Below are 25,768 nucleotides of genomic sequence, written 5' to 3'. Positions count from 1 at the left end.
CTTCTAGGGTGTGCTTTCTAGCCAGGGTGGCATATCTAATTGGCCCATCCAGGCCAGACACACATGGTCACAATAGTTCATGTATCAAGTAACTACACTTAATAACTTGGTTGGCTAAGAGGATGAGGAGCTTGTGGCCTGGGCAAAATTATGGCAGTGTGAAACTATGTGTCACATCAAAATCTACCCGCCTCATGAGGCAAAAAGTAGAAGCACAGGAAGGGGAGGGGGGCAGAATCTGTATGCATTTTTGGTTGTGAGGTAATTTTAATCATTTTTGGGCCTTGTACTTACTCAGTTTCTGCTGCTCCTCACGTGGCCGATCACCAAAGTCATGGAACATCTGGCGACATATGCACCTCCATGACGCCTCCTTTCTTGCCCGGTTTGCATAATTGGCATCCCGTTGGTCCCAGAGTTCTGGCCGCTCCTGCACTAATACTATAAGCATCTCCACATTAAGGAAATATGGCGCCATGACGCTGCTGTACTCCGTGGAGGCGTACTTCCTGGATGTCTGGAGCGCTATTTGAGGTGATTTGCATGTCTAGGCTTCCTGATGATGGATTGGCCCATTTCCTGTCACCAGCCAAAAGACCTGCGTATTTCTCGCAAGTCACACGTGTGGTCCGTGTGTAATGCGTATTTTTTGCGCACCCATAGACTTGCATTGGCGTACTACGGCCGTAGTACGCTGACAATCATTGGCACGGACCGTAGAATACGGACAAGAAATATACGGCTGATGGGAGCTGCCCCATAGAGAATCATTTGTCCGTGTGTAATGCGTGCTTTTAGCGCCTCTCACTCGTCCGTATTCCTCGCCAGTGTGACCCCGGCCTTATACATGGATCTGGACTTAAGGATGTCTAGGCTAGAGCCACGGAGTTAGCTGCCATTCGGTGGTGTGGGCTGTCACGTAGCCGGGTCTGACGCGGGAGATCAGTTCAGGCACAAAATCACAAGTCAGGAGATCAGTCAAAAATCAAGCCGCGGTGAAAAAAAAAAAATCAAGAAACGTCTACAGAGAGTCAAAGGAGGATACGGAGATGTTCTCTAGGAACAAGTCATATTATAACTGGCAGTGGACTGCAGGCTTCCAGGAGGTTAAATAGCCAAGCCAGACAGAAGAAAAGAAAAACCGAAAAATTAACTCCTGATCTCCCAGTACGGACAGAACTGCAAGTACCTAAGAACACTGAACTAGAGTGATCGCCTCAGGTCGTCCGCATCAAGAGCGCGGCGCCGCCTGGCAACACAAGCAGAGACGGGTCGGGCAGGCACCGACACAGATGTCACACCACACAAAGACAGAGGAGAAAGAAAGAACAAGCCCTCACGTATCTATAATAAAAAAAACACACGAATGTCAGAAAATGGAGACACAAAACAAATCATTTTAAAGTTCTCAATTTTTTTTAAGCACCTAAATAAAAAAAATATACAAGTGGTTGCTAAGTGTAAAACTATGTCGCCAGGTCATTTTCACCAAATGAGCGCCTTTAAAAAAAACAAAGACAATGGCAGAATGGCGTTTTTTTTTACCCCCATTTCAGCAAATTTGGAAACCCTCCCCATTTTTCAGTACATTAGATAACAAAATGAATGGTGGCATTCAAAACTACAGCTCGTCCCACAAAAAAAAGGAGATATATATATATATATATATATATATATATATATATATATATATATATATATATAAAAAGTTACGGCTTATTGAACAAAAGGAGTAAAACGAAAAAAAAAATAAAAGCTAGAGAAAAAGATGTCTCCAGCGCAGCATGAAGGCATTAATATTGGGACTATTTTTAGGGGGGTTCTGTTCTGGGTCAAGTTTATTTTGGGGTCTAGTGTGGAATCTCGTAAGGGGGCAGACAGTAATTTATATTTAGGGGGTCTGCTGTGATGTTTGCTGTTACTATGGAGGCACTGATAGGGCCTCTGTTCCTAGCAACCAATCAGATTGTAGCTTCTGTTTTCCCAGTTTTAGTTAGTAATTAAAAGAAGCGATGTGATTGGCTAGTTCTGAAAGTGGGCGCGCGCTCCTTTCCGACCGCAGTCGAGCAGAGCACACAGCATTGCAGTGTGCACGGGGAAATTTTGCCTTTTCCGGAAGTGCATTATGGGAAATGTAGTTTTTAAGCGTGTGACGAATGAGGGGGCGTATTTTGCGTGCGCGGTCCCGACGCCGGTAGGTGGGCGGGGGGTACGCGCCCGACATACAGAGAGGCTGGCAGAGGCAGAGGCAGGAGGGGAAGAGACAGCAAGGCAGAGAGCGCTGTGCTATAGACCATTACATGTGCTAGGGAGAGACAGCCGGGACTGCACGGGAGAATTAGCAGAGAGGGGAGGAGGATGACAGAGAGATTATCAGCTGAGAAGAGACAGGCCTGCCACACAGCAATGTGAGGAGAGTTTACACACAGGAGACAGTGACAGGCCTACTCCAGAGACAGCCGAGAGCTCATTGTCAGCAGGCGAGGCCGGGACATGGCGAGCAAGTGACAGACGCCGAGAGTGACACCTGCCCGGCCGCCACCAGAGACGTCCCACCATGTCAGCACCACGGGGTCCGAACAAGCTGTCCAGCACCGAGCGTCCTGTCCGAGGTACTGACACCGACCCCACCGCCTGACCCCACTGACATCAACCCCACCGCCTGAACCGACTGACACCGACCCCACCGCCTGACCCCACTGACATCAACCCCACCGCCTGAACCGACTGACACCGACCCCACCGCCTGACCCCACTGACACCGACCCCACCGCCTGAACCCACTGACCCCACTACCTGACTTCACTGACACCAACCCCAACGCCTGACCCCACTGACACCGACCCCACCGCCGGACCCCACTGACACCGACCCAGCCGCCTGACCCCACTGACACCGACCCAGCCGCCTGACCCCACTGACACCGACCCCACCGCCTGAACCCACTGACCCCACTGCCTGACTTCACTGACACCAACCCCAACGCCGGACCCCACTGACACCGACCCCACCGCCGGACCCCACTGACACCGACCCAGCCGCCTGACCCCACTGACACCGACCCCACCGCCTGAACCCACTGACCCCACTGCCTGACTTCACTGACACCAACCCCAACGCCTGACCCCACTGACACCGACCCCACCGCCGGACCCCACTGACACCGACCCTACCGCCTGACCCCACTGACACCGACCCAACCGCCTGACCCCACTGACACCGACCCCACCGCCTGAACCCACTGACCCCACTGCCTGACTTCACTGACACCGACCCCACCGCCGGACCCCACTGACAGCGACCCCACCGCCGGACCCCACTGACACCGACCCCACCGCCGGACCCCACTGACACCGACCCCACCGCCGGACCCCACTGACACCGACCCCACCGCCGGACCCCACTGACACCGACCCCACCGCCGGACCCCACTGACACCGACCCCACCGCCGGACCCCACTGACACCGACCCCACCGCCGGACCCCACTGACACCGACCCCACCGCCGGACCCCACTGACACCGACCCCACTGCCGGACCCCACTGACACCGACCCCACCGCCGGACCCACTGACACCGACCCCACTGACAACGACCCCACTGACAACGACCCCACTGACACAGACCCCACTGATGCCTGACCCCACTGATGCCTGACCCCACTGATGCCTGACCCCACTGAGGCCTGACCCGACACCGACCCCATCGCCTGACCCCACTGACATTGACCCCACCTACTGACACCCATCCCGTCGCCTGACCCCACTGACACCCATCCCGTCGCCTGACCCCACTGACACCCATCCCGTCGCCTGACACCGATCCCGCCGCCTGACCCCACTGAAACCGACCCTGCCGCCTGACCTCACTGACACAGTTTCCTGCACCTTACCCCTCTCATACCGATCCCAGCGCCTGACCCCCACTGACATTGATCCCACCGCCTGACCCCCGAGATCCCAATACTGACTAATGCCATCTCTGACCCTTGTGCATCTGTGAGGACTAGACCAATAGCGACCCCAATCAGGAACCTACGGGGGCGGCTGCAAACAGTGTCTCCCTCTCTGGATGGCCTGACCTGTCCAGCATTGCATAGACCGTTGATTTGATTGAGTGCCATGTAATGATACATTTTCCACAATGGTGGTGCTGTAGGGAAATTTAACACCTGCAGACAGGACCCTCCATGTTCCCTATATGAACATCTAACTGTACTGATCTATAAGACCGGAGCAATTTCCTTTACCAATCCTTAGAGAAAATCCCAGATTTGGGATAATATAGAATTCTCCATCAGACCGGGGGTCTATGCTCATCTCGAACCATCGCTTATGATTGTGGACCATCATAGGTAACCATAAGTGACCCCCGATGACTTCTTTTTACGATCTCTGACATTTGTGACCACCGTAGTTGTTTCCCACTAATCTGACACCCACTAAAACAACCACCTGTAAATTAAGTACAGATGACAAGTAGAGACTTTCTCTAATAAATCCCTTTGTTTACCTCATGATCGGTCTTAAATACCCGGTATTGTCTTCCTATCTATCCATTAGTTGTTTCCTTCATTATCCCATGGATTGTCCTAATACAAGCCCACAGGCAAAGTCGATCAAATCCATGAAGCAGTCCAACCATCTGATATGTATGAGGACCTCCCGACTCTCCTTTATGATCATGTTGAATTTGGTGGCCGACACTAGTTTTTTCCATCTTAAAACTCACGCTCGGTTGACCTGAGTGTGCATATGTATAGGAGGTCAGAAGGCATATCTGTTGCCTGTAGGTACTTTTGACTGACAACTTTTTAGGGTGTATTGGTCACCCATGATTACTTATAGCTATTTACAGTGCTGTCATTTTAAACTACTGGCCCCATAGTTGGTTATAATTACTCAGCTGGGACCATTCCTAGCTGTTGACATCATGACATTTGTTAGGTGCTGAACCGTAGATGTTACTTTCTGTTCAGTTTGGTCATAGATTTGCCAGCAGTTTAGAGCATGGTCTTAGTTTTGAGTTTTTCTCATGGTTGGTCCTAGAAAGTCACCCATAGCTGTTCCTAGCAGTCTGCAGCGGTCCTACCAAACTATGGGTTGAATTTAGCATATCTGGCCCTAACTACTCACCCATGGCGGTTCCACATTTTCCACAGCATGGCCTTACCCATCTTACCTCCCCATGAATATTCCCATCTGCTGATTCTAGCACGTTTAGTCCTAACTGCTCCCCCATGGCCATTACTAATAGTTTACTACCACAAGACTTTTGCCACTTACCTACCATTGGTTACGCCTTTGCCCTATATTTTATGACATGCCATTGTGACATCTAACCTTTGGCATTTCCTATTCATTTATTCCACCATTTGAATGTTTTTTTTGTAAAGGGGAGTTGTCAAGTGATGGATCAAATCAATGTGTAATGCCGTTACATTTTGATGGGTGACAAGCCAGCTTGTTGGACCCCTGCTTATTCGGAGAATGAAGGGACACAGCGTTGGTGTAGCGCAACTAGCGCTGCATCCGACTGACTGTTTTACACAGCAGCACCCTGGTTGCCCTCTGCGCAGACACGTTCATGTAAATGGGACCTTACTTATAAGGAAAAGTAAAAATGGGACTTAGAGCTTACACCACTACTCTGGCCCCGGTTGTTTTATGATCCTAGATTGCCATGGATCTTAATGTTATTGCACGTATCAGCGATATACATGCTATCACTTCACAATATGGGATATCCCTTTAAGGACGATTACCCATGCTCTTCAGGTCTTTCTTAGTTACATTCATTTTTGAGAACATGATTGACAGCTCATATGGCCTCTATTCCCCCCTTCCCCAGTGCTTGTTACCCACCTCGCCCATCCTCCTGAGTTACAGATCTGCCCAAATATCCAGTGCCGTATCTCCTGTTCCCAACTAAGTAACCATAGTTTTTGTCCTTTTCCAGAAGTTGGGCAAGTATGGAGGTAAATAGAGCTCTGTGTTTTTGCTTCCCTGGTGCTATCATTTACAGTAAGCAGAACACAAAAGCCTCCTGTTCTTCCTTGGCGTTGCACACCTGCATTCACATCCGTACGCCCGGGGAATGCCTGGCATAGTATAACTGCAAACAGATTGGCAAAGTAGCGTCTTTGGTGGAGACTTGTAGACTTTTATGTAACGTGGCATAGATCACTCCCGATACCTTATTGCCCCGGAATAATGCAAGGATGTTAGAGTATTGCTTCATATAAGGTCTCCTCTCTATAGTAAATGATGGCTTACTGCTAAGATATGATATCAATTAGTAAATAGTGGGGGTTCGACTGTCAGAACCCCAATGATTTTCTCTGTACACACAACACAGCCCAATTAACATGATTCGGGAGCCCCGCTGTTTGATCTGTGGGGGTCCCAGATGTCAGATCATCACCAGTCATACTCTAGTCATGTGTCATAACTATTCAGTGGGAATTTGAAGGCACTAATTAGTTGGGTCGCAAGTGAGAAAATGAGACTATCCTTCCCCCGTTGACTTTTTCAAACCAGGATGGCGGTAAAGTTATATGGCTCTCCAAGGCTCTGTTCACATAGGGGCTCCGTTGTATCTCACTGAAGGGGCATAAATCACTAATATGGTCCCAATGGAGAGTCAAATGTGCTTCACAGTGTACATTTTTTCACTGTATACTTTTGTGCGGTATAATGGAATATACCACGCTAATCAGTACTGGTTAGAAAAAAGGTTCACCCTCCTGATGAAGGCCAGAAGGACATTCTTTTTGGCCTCCCGTTGATTGAATGGAGCCATATGGCGTAACATGTGTGGTTGGATTTGCTTTGGCAGTACTGTGTATATTTCTTCAGCGGATTGCTAAGTCGAGCATTGCAGTGACTATAAAGCCCGATCTGCCTCCTGGGGCAAAGACTTGTCATGTATGGACTAGAAAATGGACAGAGGTGTTTACCTGCATGTGTAGTGTTAAGCTGCAGGTAAATAGCGTTAAAATCCTGCCTCGGGGCTTCATTGAAAACGCGGCTACAGGGAGAAAATGAAGTTATATCCACCCTGCAGCTGCTCACTTCCAGTTCTTGGGGCGGTGCAGGGTGTGGTTACAGTCACTGCTTACTACACAGTGAGCCTGGCTCTAATCGCTCCCCAGTACTTTGACAGCCTGTACTGCAGTATGGTGTGTGTCAATCAAAGTGCTGATTTTACAGCCGCTCACTGTGTAGTGAGATGTGATTGTAGCCACTCCCTGCTCCGCCCCAATGACCGAAAGGGAGCAGCTGCAGGGAGGATATAGGTTCATGTTCTCCCAGCAGCCGCTCTTCCAGTAAGACGGCCAGGAAGGGTTTTAACACTATTTCACTGCAGATTCACCCTATATCTGCGCGTAAATTACGTTTTTTCGACATGACAGGTTTCCTTAAATGTTACACATGTAGAGTTTGCAAAAAGTTTTAAAATCTTTGCCTTATGAGCACAATCCTTTATAGGGTGATGTGGGCTCGCCGGTGGTCTTGGAGAAATAGACCTATGGGTGTCATACACTTTAATGTTATCTGAATCTGTTGTCTACCCTGTTCAGTAGGACTAGGCAATCATCTGATGTGTATGGGGGTCTCTCATTTGTCCCCAGCAGGATGAGGTACATTGTATTACAATGAGGATGTGCTATGTAATATTACAATTGGGATGGACTATGTTATATTACAGTGGGGGTGGGCTGTGTTATATTACAATGGAGGTGGGGTATGTTATATTACAATGGGGGTGGGCTATGTTATATTACAATGGGGGTGGGCTATGTAATATTACAATTGGGATGGACTATGTTATATTACAATGGGGGTGGGCTATGTAATATTACAATTGGGATGGACTATGTTATATTACAGTGGGGGTGGGCTGTGTTATATTACAATGGGGGTGGACTATGTTATATTACAAAGGGAGGTGGGCTATGTTATATTACAGTGGGGGTGGGCTATGTTATATTACAATGGAGATGGGGTATGTTATATTACAATGGGGGTGGACTATGTTATATTACAATGGGAGGTGGGCTATGTTATATTACAGTGGGGGTGGGCTATGTTATATTACAATGGAGATGGGGTATGTTATATTACAATGGTGGTGGGCTATGTTATATTACAATGGGAGGTGGGCTATGTTATATTACAGTGGGGGTGGGCTATGTTATATTACAATGGAGATGGAGTATGTTATATTACAATGGGGGTGGGCTATGTAATATTACAATTGGGATGGACTATGTTCTATTACAGTGGGGGTGGGCTGTGTTATATTACAATGGGGGTGGGCTATGTTATATTACAATGGGGTGGGCTATGTTATATTACAATGGGAGGTGGGCTATGTTATATTACAATGGGGATGGACTATTTTATATTACAATGGGGGTGGGCTATGTTATATTACAATGGGGTGGGCTATGTTATATTACAATGGGGGTGGGCTATGTAATATTACAATGGGGTGGGCTATGTTATATTACAATGGGGGTGGGCTATGTAATATTACAATGGGGGTGGGCTATGTAATATTACAATGGGGGTGGGCTATGTAATATTACAATGGGGGTGGGCTATGTAATATTACAATGGGGGTGGGCTATGTTATATTACAATGGGGGTGGGCTATGTAATATTACAATGGGAGTGGACTATGTTTATATTACAATGGGAGTGGACTATGTTTATATTACAATGGGGGTGGGCTATTTTATATTACAATGGGGGTGGGCTATGTTATATTGCAATGGGGATGGACTATTTTATATTACAATGGGGGTGGGCTATGTTATATTACAATGGGGGTGGGCTATGTTATATTACAATGGGGTGGGCTATGTTATATTACAATGGGGGTGGGCTATGTAATATTACAATGGGGTGGGCTATGTTATATTACAATGGGGGTGGGCTATGTTATATTACAATGGGGGTGGGCTATGTTATATTACAATGGGGGTGGGCTATGTTATATTACAATGGGAGTGGACTATGTTTATATTACAATGGGAGTGAACTATGTTTATATTACAATGGGGGTATTACAATGGGGGTGGGCTATGTTATATTACAATGGGGGTGGGCTATGTTATATTACAATGGGGTGGGCTATGTTATATTACAATGGGGGTGGGCTATGTTATATTACAATGGGGGTGGGCTATGTTATATTACAATGGGGATGGACTATTTTATATTACAATGGGGGTGGGCTATGTTATATTACAATGGGGTGGGCTATGTTATATTACAATGGGGTGGGCTATGTTATATTACAATGGGGGTGGGCTATGTAATATTACAATGGGGTGGGCTATGTTATATTACAATGGGGGTGGGCTATGTAATATTACAATGGGGGTGGGCTATGTAATATTACAATGGGGGTGGGCTATGTTATATTACAATGGGGGTGGGCTATGTTATATTACAATGGGGGTGGGCTATGTTATATTACAATGGGAGTGGACTATGTTTATATTACAATGGGAGTGGACTATGTTTATATTACAATGGGGGTGGGCTATTTTATATTACAATGGGGGTGGGCTATGTTATATTACAATGAGGATGGGCTATGTTATATTACAATGGGGGTGGGCTATGTTATATTACAATGGGGGTGGGCTATGTTATATTACAATGGGGTTGGGCTATGTTATATTACAATGGGAGGTGGGCTATGTTATATTACAATGGGGATGGACTATTTTATATTACAATGGGAGGTGAGCTATGTTATATTACAATGGTGGTGGGCTATGTTATATTACAATGGGGTTGGGCTATGTTATATTACAATGGGGGTGGACTATGTTATATTACAATGGAGATGGGGTATGTTTTATTACAATGGGGGTGGGCTATGTTATATTACAATGGGAAGTGGACTATGTTATATTACAATGGGGGTGGGCTATGTTATATTACAATGGTGGTGGGCTATGTTATATTACAATGGTGGTGGGCTATGTTATATTACAATGGGGGTGGACTATGTTTATATTACAATGGGGGTGGGCTATGTTATATTACAATGGGGGTGGGCTATGTTATATTACAATGGGGTGGGCTATGTTATATTACAATGGGGGTGGGCTATGTTATATTACAATGGGGGTGGGCTATGTTATATTACAATGGTGGTGGGCTATGTTATATTACAATGGTGGTGGGCTATGTTATATTACAATGGGGGTGGGCTATGTTATATTACAATGGGGATGGGCTATGTTATATTACAATGGGGATGGGCTATGTTATATTACAATGGTGGTGGGCTATGTTATATTACAATGGTGGTGGGCTATGTTATATTACAATGGGGATGGACTATTTTATATTACAATTGGGGTGGGCTATGTTATATTACAATGGGGTTGGGCTATGTTATATTACAATGGGGGTGGGCTGTGTTTTATTACAATGGAGATGGGGTATGTTATATTACAATGGTGGTGGGCTATGTTATATTACAATGGGGGTGGGCTATGTTATATTACAATGGGAAGTGGACTATGTTATATTACAATGGTGGTGGGCTATGTTATATTACAATGGTGGTGGGCTATGTTATATTACAATGGGGGTGGACTATGTTTATATTACAATGGGGGTGGGCTATGTTATATTACATTGGGGGTGGGCTATGTTATATTACAATGGGGTGGGCTATGTTATATTACAATGGGGGTGGGCTATGTTATATTACAATGGGGGTGGGCTATGTTATATTACAATGGGGGTGGGCTATGTTATATTACAATGGTGGTGGGCTATGTTATATTACAATGGTGGTGGGCTATGTTATATTACAATGGGGGTGGGCTATGTTATGTTACAATGGGAAGTGGACTATGTTATATTACAATGGGAGGTGGGCTATGTTATATTACAATGGTGGTGGGCTATGTTATATTACAATGGTGGTGGGCTATGTTATATTACAATGGTGGTGGGCTATGTTATATTACAATGGTGGTGGGCTATGTTATATTACAATGGGGGTGGGCAATGTTATTTTACAATGGGGATGGGCAATGTTATAGTACAATGGGGGTGGGCTATGTTATATTACAATGGGGGTGGGTTATGTTATATTACAATGGGGGTGGGCTATGTTATATTACAATGAGATGGGGGTGGGCAATGTAATATTACAATGCGGGGTGGGCTATGTTATATTACAATGGGGGGTGGGCTATGTTATATTACAATGGGGGGTGGGCTATGTTATATTACAATGGGGGGTGGGCTATGTTATATTACAATGGTGGTGGGCTATGTTATATTACAATGGGGGTGGACTATGTTTATATTACAATGGGGGTGGGCTATGTTATATTACAATGGGGTGGGCTATGTTATATTACAATGGGGGTGGGCTATGTTATATTACAATGGGGGTGGGCTATGTTATATTACAATGGTGGTGGGCTATGTTATATTACAATGGTGGTGGGCTATGTTATATTACAATGGGGGTGGGCTATGTTATATTACAATGGGAAGTGGACTATGTTATATTACAATGGGAGGTGGGCTATGTTATATGACAATGGTGGTGGGCTATGTTATATTACAATGGTGGTGGGCTATGTTATATTACAATGGTGGTGGGCTATGTTATATTACAATGGTGGTGGGCTATGTTATATTACAATGGTGGTGGGCTATGTTATATTACAATGGTGGTGGGCTATGTTATATTACAATGGGGATGGGCTATGTTATAGTACAATGGGGGTGGGCTATGTTATATTACAATGGGGGTGGGTTATGTTATATTACAATGGGGGTGGGCTATGTTATATTACAATGAGATGGGGGTGGGCAATGTAATATTACAATGCGGGGTGGGCTATGTTATATTACAATGGGGGGTGGGCTATGTTATATTACAATGGGGGGTGGGCTATGTTATATTACAATGGGGATGGGCTATGTTATAGTACAATGGGGGTGGGCTATGTTATATTACAATGGGGGTGGGTTATGTTATATTACAATGGGGGTGGGCTATGTTATATTACAATGAGATGGGGGTGGGCAATGTAATATTACAATGTGGGGTGGGCTATGTTATATTACAATGGGGGGTGGGCTATGTTATATTACAATGGGGGGTGGGCTATGTTATATTACAATACTACTTTGTCGTTCCCGCACCAGAGACGTCTGGCAGCAGATTACTCCACTTTTTTGTTTGAAGACTCACGAATGCTCGGCCAATATGAGCGTTCATGTATACGGGGGAGTTGTGTGTCCACAGCCATCTAAGGTGTATGGCCACTGTTAATTTAGGCGGCATGGTGGCTCAGTAGGGTCCTGGGTTCATAAATCACCAAGGACAACTTCTGCAGGGAGTTTGTATGTTTGTGTGGGTTTCCTCTGGGATCTCCGGTTTCTTCCCACATTCCAAAGACATAGGGAATGTAGCTTGTGAGCCCCAATGGGGACTGTGATGATAATGTCTGTAAAGCGCTGCGGAATTAATGGTATATAAGCAATGCATAACTAAATACATAACACCTCGTGTGCCGCACAGGACGTACCCCGTACATTAGCTCAGTGTCATCGGATCGTTTGATGTAAACTTTCCCTCCGACGAGCGTTCAATACGGATGAAATCATCACCTTTGTGTAATATGTATGCCCCTTTAGAGGGGTGTACCATCAGCCCCCTGTCATGTTTGGTTTGGATTTAGGGCACAATCTGCCGATGCTTGCACTTTCCTGACAGGTTACACCTCATTAGAGGCAAAGATGTGATCACATCTGAGTTCGCTTTTGCTGGATCCGTTCCAGCCAGACAGGAACCCATGAGCACCTATCACATTAGAATGTATTTTTTTTCCAGATGAAAGTCTTTCACGCACTGTCAGATATGACCTAGTTTTCCCATAAATTTAATGTATTCGGAATACTTTTTCCGCCGCGGTGCTCTGTATAAGACGACTACCCCAAAGACAGTTCTCTGCAGGGTAATCTACCCGGTCTGTGTCCCTGATCAGGGATCTCCCTCCCCCCTCCTGACTCACTAATAGGATTTCCTGCCCTCCTCCCCCACACACAGCAGCTTTGCTCCGAGGTGTGTGTATGGAGAGGCTTTAAAGTGTCTATCCCCATGTAATCCTCCCCCTGGTAGGACAGATGCACCATGGGGACAGGTAACTACTAGCCAACCCATGACCGGGACATCATGGACGGACAGGCGGAAGATAACAGGATCCTCAGTCCTGTACCCCCCTAGAAGGCCTGGCTATGGTATGGGGGAGATTTAGGGTGTCGTACTGAGGCCGATGTGCTCCCTCATTCTCCTCACCCATTATTTGCCCAGATTGCAGTGCGCTTAGGGTGCTAACGAGACAATTTGCAGGTAGCTGTCTGCTCTCAGACTGCACCCCTCCAATAGGTGGCACTAGGGTCAGTTTTCTTTCCTATGCATTGCCTGGCTTATAAACTTTCCTAAGCTCAGCTGGTGGCCCCATTTTACATAACACATGTCAAACTCCGGCCCGGTAGGGTGAGTATATTTGGCCCGTGACGCCATGCGGGACCCCCGTCCAGCATCGCATTTTCAGCTATATCGGCCAATACAGTTGAAAGCAGTGATGGAGGAGGCAGCGTCAGGGAACCATGAAGAGACCGGAGCTGCAGGGGAAAGGGCAGAGGTGAGTATTAATTTGTTTTTGTTTTTTTTTAATGTGGGAAACAGCCATACCAACACCAGTCAGATGACAAATGCTCTAGCAGAAGTTTTCTATGTTCATGAATTTAGTGTTAGGACTCGCAAGTATGAGGACCCTTCGTGTTGGGTTGCGAGTTTATTTATTTTGGCCAAAATATCAACCGATACCTCATTTAATGTATTTATCATATGCATTAATTATTTTATCATCTTTTTTTGCACTTTTTTTTACCATTTTTTTTTTTTGCAGGATGCAGCCAGGCCTCTTTTTGATAGTTGGGTATACTGGAGCATCAGCCCTAGTGGGGTGCATGAATTTAGAGCTGGGCAGCCCGCCTATTATAATATTTTGGGTGTCATTAATTGGCTGCGAGCCAAACACTTTGCATCACACATACCTATATAAATGGCATCATTCTCAAGCCCTATTAGTGTGCATTTTTTTTTCTATTAGGCAGCCACCCCCTCCATAATTTTGGTAGGTTTGTGAATGGCTGCTTTAGTTTGCACCTGTGCTACCCCAGCCTATAAAATGGAGGCCTGCTGCATCCTGCAAGTGCATTTGTCATCTGACTGGTCTTGGTAAAGCTGTTTCCTTTTGGTATGTTTTTATGAATTTTTCTATGTTCATGGATTTTTTTAATGTGGGCCCATTAGTCCTCCATACAGAATATGTGGGGCCCTTTATAGTGTATGGAGCACTATGTGGGCCCATTATACTGTATGGATCATTATGTGAGGCCATTATTCTGTATGGAGCACTATGTGGGACCCATTATACTGTATGGAGCACTATGTGAGGTCCATTATTCTGTATGGAGCACTATGTGGGACCCATTATACTGTATGGATCATTATGTGAGGTCCATTATTCTGTATGGAGCACTATGTGGGACCCATTATACTGTATGGAGCACTATGTGAGGCCATTATTCTGTATGGAGCACTATGTGGGACCCATTATACTATATGGAGCACTGTGTGTAGACATTATACTGTATGGAGCATTATGTGGGCCAATTATACTGTATGGAGCATTATGTGGGCCAATTATACTGTTTGGAGCTGGTGGTCTCCACAAGGAGAAGCAGTACCCCCTAGCGCCATGAAACATGGACTCACATGACCGGCTACCTTTCCTCTGACTTATTACCCTGATAGGCTACATAGTCAGGGCAGAAGTCAGCCAGTTTATTCATTTGCCTTTCTGCCCTGACATTAGGAAAGTATATCTTTATTGCCATCATTGGGCCATAAAATCTCTGCCTTCTTGGCCATAAAATGAGTATTGTCATACTATGAAACCTTCTGGGTTATAAGGGATAGGAAAAAACATAGCTGAATTGTGCCAAAAAACAGTGCAGACAGGTGTGGTTTTGGAGTCTCACGGCACTAGCTGTAATGTCCTAATTGTGACCCATTAGATTGGGACACATTTGGAAAGCGTGGAGTATTGGGGATTAAGAACATCCATATACATCTTGCTGTGAAACATACGCTATAGGGTAAGAGTTTTGTTTATACATCGGGCCCATTGAAACCTTTTTAAGAGCAAGTTATGTGTAGATTGCAGTTCAGTTCCATTTACTTCAATAAAACCATTCATTGTAGCTCTGGTAGTAGAGTCATTGTCCTGCTGGAAGGTGAACCTACACCCCAGTGTCAAGTCTTTTCCAGCCGTTAATAGGTTTTCCTCCAGGATTTCCCTGTATTTATCTCTATCCATCTTTCCATCAATTCTGTCTCACTTCCCTGTACCTGCTGAAGAAAAGCATCCCCGCAGCATGATGTTGCCACCACCATGTTTGACAGCGGGAATGGTGTTTTCTGGGTGATGTGCAGTTGTAGTTGTCTTTCAAACAGTGTTTTTTCATTTAGCCCCAAAAGTTCTACTTGGGTTTCATCTGACCAGACCACCTTCTTCCACATGCTCGCTGTGTCCCCTACATGACTTTTTGCAAAACTGATAACGGGACTAAATATGGCTTGCTTTAAAAATGACTTTTTATTTGGCACTCTTCTCTAAAGTCCAGATTTGTGAACTATATGACTAAAGGGGGTTTTACACTAAGCGATATCGCTAGCAATATCGCTAAAACGTCACTGGTTTTGTGACGTTATAGCGATATTGCTAGCGATATCGCTATGTGTGATACTTACCTCCGACCGGCTCCCCCGCTGTCCATCGCTGATCGCGCGAGAATGTCCGGCTCCATTTCTCGTCGGGCGCTTCCTGCTGAGACTTCCTGCTGTGACGACGAGCGACGCGTGGAGGCGGGCGGGAGGACGTCTGGATCGCTGTGTGTGAATGGTAAGTATCGTGCGCTGCGTCGCTGCTGCATCGCTGTGAGATCTTTCTGTGTGAAAGCTCACTAGCGATCATTTAGCGATGCACCAGCGATCCTGACCGGGTCGGATCGCTGGTCGGATCGCTGGTGCATCGCTAAATGTAAAAGGGCCTTAACAGTTGTCCTGTGGATAGGTTCTCTCACTTGAGCTGTGGATCTCTGCAGCTCCTCCAGCGTGACGATGGGCCTGCTGGCTGCTTCTCTAATTAGTACTATGCTGGCTTGGGATGTCATTTTAGGTGGATGGCCATATCTTCATAGCTTTGCTGTTGTTATGCTACTTCCATTTTTGGATGAAGGACTGAACAGTTCTCAGTGAGATGTTCAGAGCTTGGTCTATTTTTTTTATAACCGAACCCTGCTTTACTTTTCTCCCCACCTTTATCCCTGACCAGTCTGGTGTATCTTTGTTTTCATGATAATGTTTGATCTCTAATGTTCTCACACAAACCTCTGAGGCCGTCACAGAACAGCTGTAGTTATACTGAGAATAAATCACACATAGGTGGATTCAATTTACTAATTATGTGACTTCTTGAGACAATTGGTCACGCAGGATTTTATTTAAGGGTATCAAACAATAGGGGCTGAATACAAATGAATGTCACAATTTTCAGATTTATATTTTTTAAATAATTATAAAACCATGTATCGCTTCACAAATACTTGCTACTTTGTGTTGGTATATTACATAAAATTCCAATGTGCAAATTGTCTCTTCAGAGAGAAAGATAACTTGACCTCTAGTACCAATCTTACAAGTCAATATTGACCCTTTAACGAGCCTTGCAATATGACTTAAGGCCCCGTTACATTTAGCGATGCACCAGCGATCCCGACAACAATACGACCCGGTCAGGATCGCTGGTGCATCGCTAAATGGTCACTAGTGAGCTGCCACGCAGGCAGATCTCAGTAGCGATGCAGCAGCGGTCGGGGGTCGCTACTTACCTGTCAGACGGCAGCTCTGATGACATCTTCCGCCCGCGTCCATGCGTTGCTCGTCAGCGCCAGCGGGATGCCAGCAGGAAGCCGACGATGAGAAATGGACCAGGACGATCTCGCGCGATCAGCGATATCCAGCGGGGGAGCCGGTCGGAGGTAAGTGTCACATGTAGCGATATCGCTGTTGCGTCACAAAATGGGTGACGCTTTAGCGATTTCGCTATGTGTAAAAGGCCCTTTAGGATAAGAGCCAAATTAGAATCCCAATTTTCCCGACACGGTGTTTCGGGCTATTTCCCCTCTTCAGTGCAAAGTACTGTATAAGATCTGATTTGGCTCGGTGAGAGGCTAAGACTGGGATCTAAAGGGGTAAGGTTTCTCCTTGTGGAGAGTGACAAGCCAGGCCTGGCATGCCAGTATGAGGAGACTTAAACGCCTTGCGTTCTCCTAGTCAAATCCAATCTCATACTTTGCACTGATCCCAGATCTCCACCAGATCTCAGTCTGTACGGTCAACTGTGGGATATGCTGGAAAAACAAGTCCAATCCGTGGAGGCCGAACCGAACAACGTACATTCTGTTAGTCAGGAGGATTTATTGCTATGGCTTATTATTCTGGCTGCACTAAGCAGACGTTGGTTAATTGAGCACACTTGGATTTAGAAAGCCACAAAGTCATATGAGCTGATGAGCAGCGCTGTGTTGGGGGTCCGTACTTTTGAAGACTTGACATTTACTAGATTTACAAGTTGAAGGTCAAGTCAAATGGACACAGACGTGATTCCTTATAGCCCTGGATCTTCAAAACCCAGAAAGAGAGAGATAAGTGGTGCTGCGATGCCACTTACCTCCTAGGTAAAATTATGGATTGAACAGGTTAAAATTTTGTAGCTCCCTCAAAGCTCAAAAGATGAAGCCTGAATTTCTCATCATCTCATGATTTTATACAGGGGCTCATGGGGAAGGTGTAATTTGGTACTTTGCTGCCCTCACTGTAGAGCACATACGTCAAACTCTGGCCCACAGGGTGAGTATATTTGGCCCACGAGGCCGGGCGGGTTCCCCAAGCATATTTGGATCGCGACGCCAAATGGGTCCCCCGTCCAGCATCACTATATTGGCTAAAACAATTGAAAGTAATGATGGCGGAGGGAGGGTCAGCACATCTCGGTACAGCATGCACTTTGTAATGATGTCATCGCGCCCAATGTATCCAGATGTGCAGAGGATCTAAACACACAATGAAGAGACTGGCGCAGCGGGGGAACGGGCAGAGGTGAGTATTTTTTTTTTTTTTTTAATGTGGGCCCATTATACTGTATGGAGCACTGTGTGTGCCCATTATAATCTATGGAGCACTATGTGAAGCCATTATACTGTATGGAGCACTATGTGAGGTCATTATCCTGTATAGTGCACTATGTGGGCCCTTTATAGTACTGTATATGAAGCACCATGTGGGGCCCTTTGTACTGTGTGGAGCACTATGTGGGGCCATTATACTATATGGAGCATTATATGGTGACATACTGTATGGAGCACCATGTGGGGACATTATACTGTATGGAACACCATGTGGGGCCATTATACTGTATAGAGCACTCTGTGGGGCCCATTATATTGTATGGAGAACTGTCGGGCCCATTATACTGTATGGAGCACTATGTGGGGCCATTATACTGTATGGGGCACTATGTGGGGCCCACTATACTATATGGAGCACTATATGGGGCCATTATACTGTATGGAGAAATATGTGGGGCCCACTATACTGTATGGAGCACTATGTGGGGCCATTTTACTGTATGGAGCACTATGTGGGGCCAGTATACTGTATGTAGCATGTCATAGACTAATAAAATCTCTAAAGCCCCTAGTGAGAGGGCATTCACCCCCCTTCTTCCTCCTCCTTTCACACAGAATTGCAGTAGCAAAAATAGCTGACAGTCTGAGTCTCCTAGCATTAGACTGATACAGTTGGCATAAAGAAGCAGGAAATTAGGTATAGCTGGATAGTGACAATCTTAATTAACATGGAGGCAGCTCTTTTTTTAAATAAAGGACCCTGGCAGTGCCAACTACCATGATTATTGTCCGTAGATAAAGGTATATAGATTGGACAGGTAATTAAGGCAGGAAAGGGCTTTTTAGATGGTTGTATAACAAAGGTACATGTGTTTACACATAAAGAAGTGGAAGATGCTATTTTTCCCCCTCAGACTTGGGGTCCCAGAAAGAAAATTATAAATATTGGGGCTTGTATAGATCTGATAGTGATAGGACATACATTTTCAGCTTCAGGACAAATTGGGGAAGAATATGCATATTCTCTCATAACTGTAACCCCTACCTGTAAGACACAATTCAATAGTGGGCAGATCGCTGACAACAGCCATGTCGTGTTTGGTCTCTGGGTAACTGTAAAATCCCGATAAAAAAAAATATGGCGGTGATCTCAAACTTATGCAGTCATGAAGAGTGAAGATATCGCATAAGTTGGGAATTTCATGAAATCCTGAAGGGCTGAGAACATTCCACAACCCGGCCCACGTGAGGTCATCCAGGAGTGGTGTGTGTGTCTGTGTGTATAACTAAGGTGCTGATAAAATGTCCAGACAAATTATGATCTGCGCTCCTGTAGACTGAGATACACATCGGTGAATGCATGAATCCCGTTCACTGAACATCTCCAATCGAAGTGCTCTCCTTCGCTAAACTGAATAATCTGTGATCGTTGTAGTAGGTTCTTTTGTTAATCACATTTATTTTCTGTAATTGTATATGCTGTATTGTTTTGGCCCCTTTGTAAAATCTTTTGTATATTTTTTTTTTTAGAAACACTGCCTATCATTCTGGATTAAATATAAAATGTAATAGTTCTGTTCCTTTTGTTCTGTAAACCACACCCCAAAGCCATACGCCATCAGAACCAGGCCTCCAGTCAGTCTGTATAAAACATGACTGGTGGTGGCAGCGAGTAGTCTTGGGTTATCGTGAAGTTTGCAGCAGGGCTCTGGAGTCGAAGTCTGTATCCATTTTGGTGGAGTCGGACTCTGTATAAAATGGATTGACTCCGACTCTTAAAATATAACTAAATTGGGTTCATTAGTACAATGCAGGATGTGCTGTAAATGTTTTCATACGAATTTGGGAAAGTTATGAAATGTCCTATAAATGTCTGTTCTGTTTCTAATCTAAGGATCTCGGCTTTTAGTTGAGATGAATCTGTGCTGCACTTTATGTACATGCTCAGTAGTGAGGCAGGGCTGTGGAAGTCAGGGAAATAGAGGAGTCAGAGTCGGTGGTTCGGCTTCCAGATCCATAGCCCTGGTCGCAGTGACCATATTGGGGGGGGATATACATATAGTGGAAACGGCTTGCAGCCTCCTCCGGTGATCGTCGGTCAATCGCGCATTGTCCAGATGATAGGGGACAGCGGAGAGCTCCAAATATAATAGTGGGTTGATATGCGTGACTCTATGGAGCACTGTGTGGTATCATTATACTGTATGGAGCACTATGTGGAGCCATTATACTTTATGAAGCACTATGTGGGGCCCATTATACTTTATGGAGCACTACGTGGGGCCATTATACTATATGGAGCACTATGTAGAGCCATTATACTTTATAGAGCACTATGTGGGGACATTATACTGTATGGAGCACTATGTGGGGCCATTAAACTGTATGGGGAACCATGTAGGGCCATTATACTATATAGAGCACTATGTGGGGCCATTATACTATATAGAGCACTATGTGGGGCCATTATCTGTATGGAGCACTATGTGGACCATTATACTGTATGGAGAACTATGTAGGGTCATTATCTGTATGGAGCACTATGTTGGGCCATTATACTGTATGGAGAACTATGTGGGACCATTATACTTTATGGAGAACTATGTAGGGCCATTATCTGTATGGAGCACTATGTGAGGTCTTTATACTGTATGGAGCACTATGTAGGAACATTATACTGTATGGAGGACTATATGGGGCCAGTATACTGCATGGAGGAATATGTGGGATCATTATACTGTATGGAGAACTATATAGGGCCATTATACAGTATAGAAGGCCATGCAGGGCCCCATTATTGTGTATGGAGGAATATGTGGGGCCATTATACTTTATGGAGAACTATATAGGGCCATTATACTGTATGGAGAACTACGTAGGACCATTATACTGTATGGAGCACTATGTGAGGCCATTATACTGTATGGAGGACTATGTGGGGTCTATTTTTCTGTATGGAGGACTATGTGGGTCCATTATTCTGTATGGAGCACTATGTGAGGTCATTATACTGTATGGAGCACTGTAGGAACATTATACTGTATGGAGGATTATATGGGTCCAGTATACTGTATGGCGGAATATGTGGGGTCATTATACTGTATGGAGAACTATGTAGGGCCATTATACAGTATAGAACGCCATGCAGGGCCCCATTATACTGTATGGAGGGCTATGTGGGGCCCATTTTACTATATGGAGCACATTTTGTGCCCGTTATACTGTATGGAGGGCAGTGTAGGGTTTACAGTTGGAGAATCATATTGTGATGGGGTCACCATTCTTTATCGGGAGATTGAGGCAGGGGGTACAGCAGGGTTATGATACCTTGCGTGTGGAGAAATTGATTGTGGGGGTATCACACTGTGTTTGGAGGGCGCTTTTCTTTGCATCATTCTTTATTACCTGTATTATTCAAGGTTTTTTATCCTTTGTTATTACATATATAAATTAGACCATTGAGCCATATGCTTTTACATAGAATAACAAATTGGTATAATATAATATGTTAAGATCTTTTAATTAAAATGTGCTTTGTTCGTAGGACGACTCCTTTAAGTTTAAGTTTTATGATAAGGAAAAACTTCCTCCATTGTAGACATTTTTTTTGCAATAAATATCAAGGTTGACCCGTGACTTTGTCCGAGCTTTGATTTTGGTCCTCTGTGTTTCACATCCCTGGTGTAGAGGGATTGTGTAGATGCATTGCAGGAATGCAGTCTGGCAGTGTTCACATGTAGGAGGGTTTCCAGCAGTGATCCGTCTTGGGACGCATCTGGCATAGGTGTACGGCTTCGCTCAGCGCACTGGACGCATCTGGCACAGGTGTACGGGTTCGCTCAGCGCACTGGACGCAGCTGGCACAGGTGTACGGCTTCGCTCAGCGCACTGGACGCATCTGGCACAGGTGTACGGGTTCGCTCAGCGCACTGGACGCAGCTGGCACAGGTGTACGGCTTCGCTCAGCGCACTGGACGCATCTGGCACAGGTATACGGCTTCGCTCAGCGCACTGGACGCATCTGGCACAGGTATACGGCTTCGCTCAGCGCACTGGACGCATCTGGCACAGGTGTACGGCTTCGCTCAGCGCACTGGACGCATCTGGCACAGGTGTACGGCTTCGCTCAGCGCACTGGACGCATCTGGCACAGGTGTACGGCTTCGCTCAGCGCACTGGACGCATCTGACACAGGTGTACGGCTTCGCTCAGCGCACTGGACGCATCTGGCACAGGTGTACGGCTTCGCTCAGCGCACTGGACGCATCTGGCACAGGTGTACGGCTTCGCTCAGCGCACTGGACGCATCTGGCACAGGTGTACGGCTTCGCTCAGCGCACTGGACGAATCTGGCACAGGTGTATGGGTTCGCTCAGTGCACTGGACGCATCTGGCACAGGTATACGGCTTTGCTCAGCGCACTGGACACATCTGGCACAGGTGTACGGCTTCGCTCAGTGCACTGGACGCATCTGGCACAGGTGTACGGCTTCGCTCAGCGCACTGGACGCATCTGGCACAGGTGTACGGCTTCGCTCAGCGCACTGGACGCATCTGGCACAGGTGTACGGCTTCGCTCAGCGCACTGGACGCATCTGGCACAGGTGTACGGCTTCGCTCAGCGCACTGGACGCATCTGGCACAGGTGTACGGCTTCGCTCACTGCACTGGACGCATCTGGCACAGGTGTACGGCTTCGCTCAGTGCACTGGACGCATCTGGCACAGGTGTACGGCTTCGCTCAGCGCACTGGACGCATCTGGCACAGGTGTACGGCTTCGCTCAGCGCACTGGACGCATCTGGCACAGGTGTACGGCTTCGCTCAGTGCACTGGACGCATCTGGCACAGGTGTACGGCTTCGCTCACTGCACTGGACGCATCTGGCACAGGTGTACGGCTTCGCTCAGCGCACTGGACGCATCTGGCACAGGTGTACGGCTTCGCTCAGTGCACTGGACGCATCTGGCACAGGTGTACGGCTTTGCTCAGCGCACTGGACGCATCTGGCACAGGTGTACGGCTTCGCTCAGTGCACTGGACGCATCTGGCACAGGTGTACGGCTTCGCTCAGTGCACTGGACGCATCTGGCACAGGTGTACGGCTTCGCTCAGTGCACTGGACGCATCTGGCACAGGTGTACGGCTTCGCTCAGCGCACTGGACGCATCTGGCACAGGTGTACGGCTTCGCTCAGCGCGCTGGCACTGGATGCAGCTGGCAGGGGCGCTGCGCTCTGCGAGCAGATCTGTGGTTGGAAGGGGTAGGATTAACGCACCTTTATAGCTGCAGAGCCTGCGATCTTCTGACTGCTCCGGAGAGACAGGCCCTAATTATCAGAGGGAGGGGGGGACGCTGTCTCGTATCAGTGTACATCTCAACTGCGGACACTATATCTGTGTGTATATTTATCAACATCTGTCCTCACATGCCACCAGCCCATAACCTTGAGGAACAGGTGCAGCATTCTCCGACCTCAGAGCAGCAGATCCTAACGCTACCTCCTATGGGGACAATTTTTTTTTTTTTTCAATGAATGCATGTATTTTTGGCTAAAAAAACAACAAATTTTGGCACTTGGATTTCACTGTTTGCCTCTGTGTTATATTGTGTCGCTAGCTGCAAGATGAGTTAACTGAGAATCTGTCAGTGTGCCTCTATGATGTTCTGAGCTTGTAACTCCTTTATCCTTTTCTGAGCTCCTCTCTGTTGGTTTATGACCACAGACCACATCAAAGTTGAATTTACAGGGAAACAAAGCCTGTAAAAGCCAAACGGTGCACAGACATTTAATGAAACCCAGGTTTGATAATGACTTTTAACCACAAGTACATGCATTTAACTGGCAAAAAAAGAATTTCAAGGTTTATCACATCCAAACTGCCCTAGTAGCACTTGTATTAGTCCGCAGGCCTTCTAATGCTTTCCCTTTTGCCAAAGTGTTGAAAGATTATGTAACAAATGCCCCTATTGGCCGAGCAAGCCTTCACCACCTTTTTGTGCTTTTTTTTGTATCTTTAACCCCATTTGAGAGCAGCATGATGTAGAAACAGAGACTGTGATTCCAGAGATGTGTCACTTACTGGGTTGCTTGCTGCAGCTTTGATAAAAATCCCTATTTTATGTACGTGAAATCTGTGTACACTGTGCATAGGCAGAAAGCTGCTATCAGTGGTGGTGGCGGGGTTATACAGAGCAGGAGAACTACCTGGCAGCAGGTTTAGTAGTACTGTAGTGATAATCTGTAGCTGCTAAAACTGTGATTTTATCAAAACTACAGCAAGCAGCTGAGTAAGTGACACATCGCCGGAATCAGGGTCTCTGTCCCTACAGTATGCAACGTCCAAACTGCATTGTTTGCTGACCGTGTGCACCTACCATTAAGCTTACAAGTGCTGCTCTTGAGCTGGACAAATCGCTGGATCCAGGCAGCCTCAGTGTCCTTAATGCTGAGTTTGGGACAGTAGGGCCCTGATTTGAATTTCAGGGGTGCACTGCCCCCCTACAATAAGGAAGTCTGGAGGATGGGGAGCGGTGTACTTCTGACACAACTCCTTTAATATGCATATGATTTCAGAAAGGAATGGAGGTGTTGTCCTTATGATCAGCCTAGAATCCTAGATGATAACTTATTGGGGTTTAGGCTGGTGGTCACGTTCCTTAAAAGATTTGATTTACTTCTCTCATTTATTGTTTTATTTATTTTTTTCAAAATTTCCACTTACGATAAATGAATGGAAACTTTAAAATCTACATTCAGAACATGAAATCTCCCAAAGAAGCAGGTTTAAATCTCTGACACACTGTATCAATCCCAGAACTTCTGTATTTATGTAGCACAGGTGCAGAAGCAGCATGGAGAATATTATGGATCAGTACTGAGCAGTGTTACTGTGAATCCAGAACTGGGTTCAGATAAATCACTAGAATCTACAGCACGGATCTGTGCATGTGTCGGCACCTCTACCTGATACTCCCTCCTCCGCCACCCCTTCTTTCTCTTTAATAGGCAGCTGTAATCTCACCGCTTCGCTTTCCTGGGCTTTTTCCTCTGAAGTGTAGGAACTAGGAGAGTGGAGTATGTCGGATACCTGGGATATTTGCTAGCTCATCCTGGGGAATTTTTTTCAGAAACCTCTCAAACCTTTCAGAAAAGTGCAGTGATGTTAGGGCCTCTCGATCATGGTGTAATGTAAACAGGCACAAAAATGATCCCTTGCCTAATAGATGATCATGACATTTCTACATTCAGTTCACCTGACTGTCCCAATGCATGGCTGACCATCGTCACTACCCAGCCGGCATTAGAAGGGTGTACTGTATCCTTGTCGGGGTTGTGCAATGAAAGGGTTACAGCGCGTGTTCTCCTGTTTATCTGGGGTGTACATCTCTATCCCACACACATACACTTGTGCAGTGCGGGCAGCCATGTCTTGTGGGGGCTGACTC

The 25,768-nt window shown here is 46.1% G+C and overlaps 1 protein-coding gene across 2 annotated transcripts in view; it reads left to right on the top strand.

Annotated features, from left to right (window-relative positions):
- The first annotated feature begins 2,198 nt into the window (after positions 1-2,198).
- The window catches only part of PPP3CC (protein phosphatase 3 catalytic subunit gamma), an 86,941-nt gene continuing 63,371 nt past the window's right edge, over positions 2,199-25,768 (top strand). For both annotated transcript variants that reach the window (XM_073588922.1, XM_073588921.1), the window contains exon 1: positions 2,199-2,612. In XM_073588922.1, coding sequence (XP_073445023.1) covers positions 2,558-2,612 — 55 coding nt within the window. In that variant the 5' untranslated portion in view covers positions 2,199-2,557. The remainder of the gene's footprint in view (positions 2,613-25,768) is intronic.

This window comes from Dendrobates tinctorius, unplaced genomic scaffold, assembly GCF_039654945.1.
Source record: "Dendrobates tinctorius isolate UK_male_01 unplaced genomic scaffold, ASM3965494v1 ptg000104l, whole genome shotgun sequence".
In the NCBI taxonomy this organism is placed as follows: Eukaryota; Metazoa; Chordata; class Amphibia; order Anura; family Dendrobatidae; genus Dendrobates; species Dendrobates tinctorius.
The sequence above is the reverse complement of the archived record's forward strand: the minus strand, read 5'-3'. Positions and strand labels throughout refer to the sequence as shown.